General features: G+C 44.0%; 1 protein-coding gene across 1 annotated transcript; it reads left to right on the top strand.

Annotated features, from left to right (window-relative positions):
* Window positions 1–307: 307 nt before the first annotated feature.
* LOC110593575 (olfactory receptor 8S1-like) lies at window positions 308–1,243 on the top strand. The gene has a single exon (XM_021704856.1). It carries the CDS (start codon window positions 308–310, stop codon window positions 1,241–1,243), a length of 936 nt encoding a protein of 311 aa, XP_021560531.1.
* Window positions 1,244–1,962: the final 719 nt, after the last annotated feature.

Below are 1,962 nucleotides of genomic sequence, written 5' to 3' on the forward strand. Positions count from 1 at the left end.
CTTCTTTTGACTCCAGGACATACCTGACTTGCATGTGCATGATATTTTTATTAAAAGAGTGATGAAGTAGGGTGAAGGTATAGAGATCATGACAAGATAGTGCTACTAGTTAGAAAAGAAGGGCAAATGAAGAGATTGTATCTGAGAAGACACTTCCTTATCCTGAGTTTCCTGTTTTGGTCTATAGGTAAGGAGGTATATTGTCTGTGAGTAGGAAACTCCTGTTCACGGAGAAAGACTCAGATCAATTTCTTACCAAGTGGAAAAATCATTCATTTCTTTTGAGGGACTGAATCTCTAAGCAACCATGAAAAATATCAGTGTAATTACTGAGTTTGTCCTTCTGGGATTGTCTAGTGACCCCCAGATCCAGACCATGCTCTTTGTGCTGTTCCTGGGGATTTACCTTCTGACTTTGATGGGTAATCTGGTGATGATCCTGGTGATCAGGGTTGATTCTCATCTCCACACCCCCATGTACTTCTTCCTTGGACACCTATCCTTCCTGGATCTCAGTTTCTCCTCAGTCACTGTGCCCAAAATGCTACAGAACTTCCTATCTCAGAAGAAAAGCATCTCGGTGTGGGGATGCATCACTCAGAGTTTCTTTTTCACTCTCTCTGGGGGAACAGAAGCTTGTCTGCTCTCTGCCATGGCCTATGACCGCTATGCTGCCATTTGCCACCCTCTGGTCTACACCATGGTCATAAACAGACCTCTCTGTATTGTGATTGTGAGCATAGCTTGGACAATGGGATTTCTGATTTCCTTGATGAATAGTCTCTTCATCCACAAGTTACATTTCTGTGAGTCCAACATCATCCCCCATTTCAGCTGTGAGCTACCTCCACTCTTTCCTCTGTCCTGTACTGATCCCATTGTCAACGAGATTCTTCTAGCAGTGTCATATGCATTTCTAGGGCTGCTGACACTTCCTCTGATCCTCTTCTCTTACTCCAGAATCATTTCTGCCATTCTGAACATCCACTCCTCTAAAGGCCAAGCCAAAGCCTTCTCTACCTGCTCCTCCCACCTCACCGTGGTGCTCTTGTTCTATGGGACAGCTCCGCCTCAGGCTCAGTACATCAGCCCCGCCTCAGGCTCAGTGTTGGAGCGAGTGATCTCCATTCAGTACAGTGTGATCACATCCTTGCTGAACCCCCTCATCTACAGCCTCCAGAACCAGGAGGTGAAGGCAGCTCTGCAGAGGATGCTGAAGCAACAAAAGTGTGCCTTAGGGTAGAAAAAAACCTGTGTGATTCTGCTCAAGAAATAGAACAAAATTATTTCTAAAGAAGAAAGATTTTTATAGGCCTAGAGCACTTGGGAAAATTGCATTTCAATTAAATTCAAGTATGTGTCTGGACTTCAAAGCAAATATAACAAAAATGGGTGCTGGTGGGAAAGAGTTTGAGGTACTGGCTTCTATCTAGCAGCGCTTTGTAAAATAATCTGAGGGAGGGATCTTGGCTTCATCTGAGAAAATAGCAGGTGAAGTGTATTTGGAGCAGAGCAGGGTGTCTGGCCAAATTGATTATTTCTGGATGTGTCTTTGAGGGTATTTCCAGAAAAATTTGAATCGATGTAAGTAAAGAAGATTGCCCTCACCAATGTGGGTGGGTATCATCCAATCTGTTGAGGCCCCAAATACAACAAAACTGCATTGGCAGGGTGAATTTGCATTCTCTGCTTGAAATGGAACATCTGTTCTCCTGCCCTCAGACATTGGTGCTCCTGTTCTTGGGCCTTCAGACTCAGGTTGGAACTTACACCACTGACTCCCCTGGTTCTTAGCCTTTTGGGTTTGGACTGGAATTATACCACTGGCTTTCCTTGGCCACCAGCTTGCAGGCAGCAGATCATGGGATTTCTCAGCCTCCATAACCATGCCAGACAATCCGTCATAATAAATCTCTTCTATTCTATTCTATTCTATTCTATTCTATTCTATTCTATTCTATT

The sequence above is a fragment of the Neomonachus schauinslandi genome, chromosome 5 (assembly GCF_002201575.2).
Source record: "Neomonachus schauinslandi chromosome 5, ASM220157v2, whole genome shotgun sequence".
Taxonomy (NCBI): domain Eukaryota; kingdom Metazoa; phylum Chordata; class Mammalia; order Carnivora; family Phocidae; genus Neomonachus; species Neomonachus schauinslandi.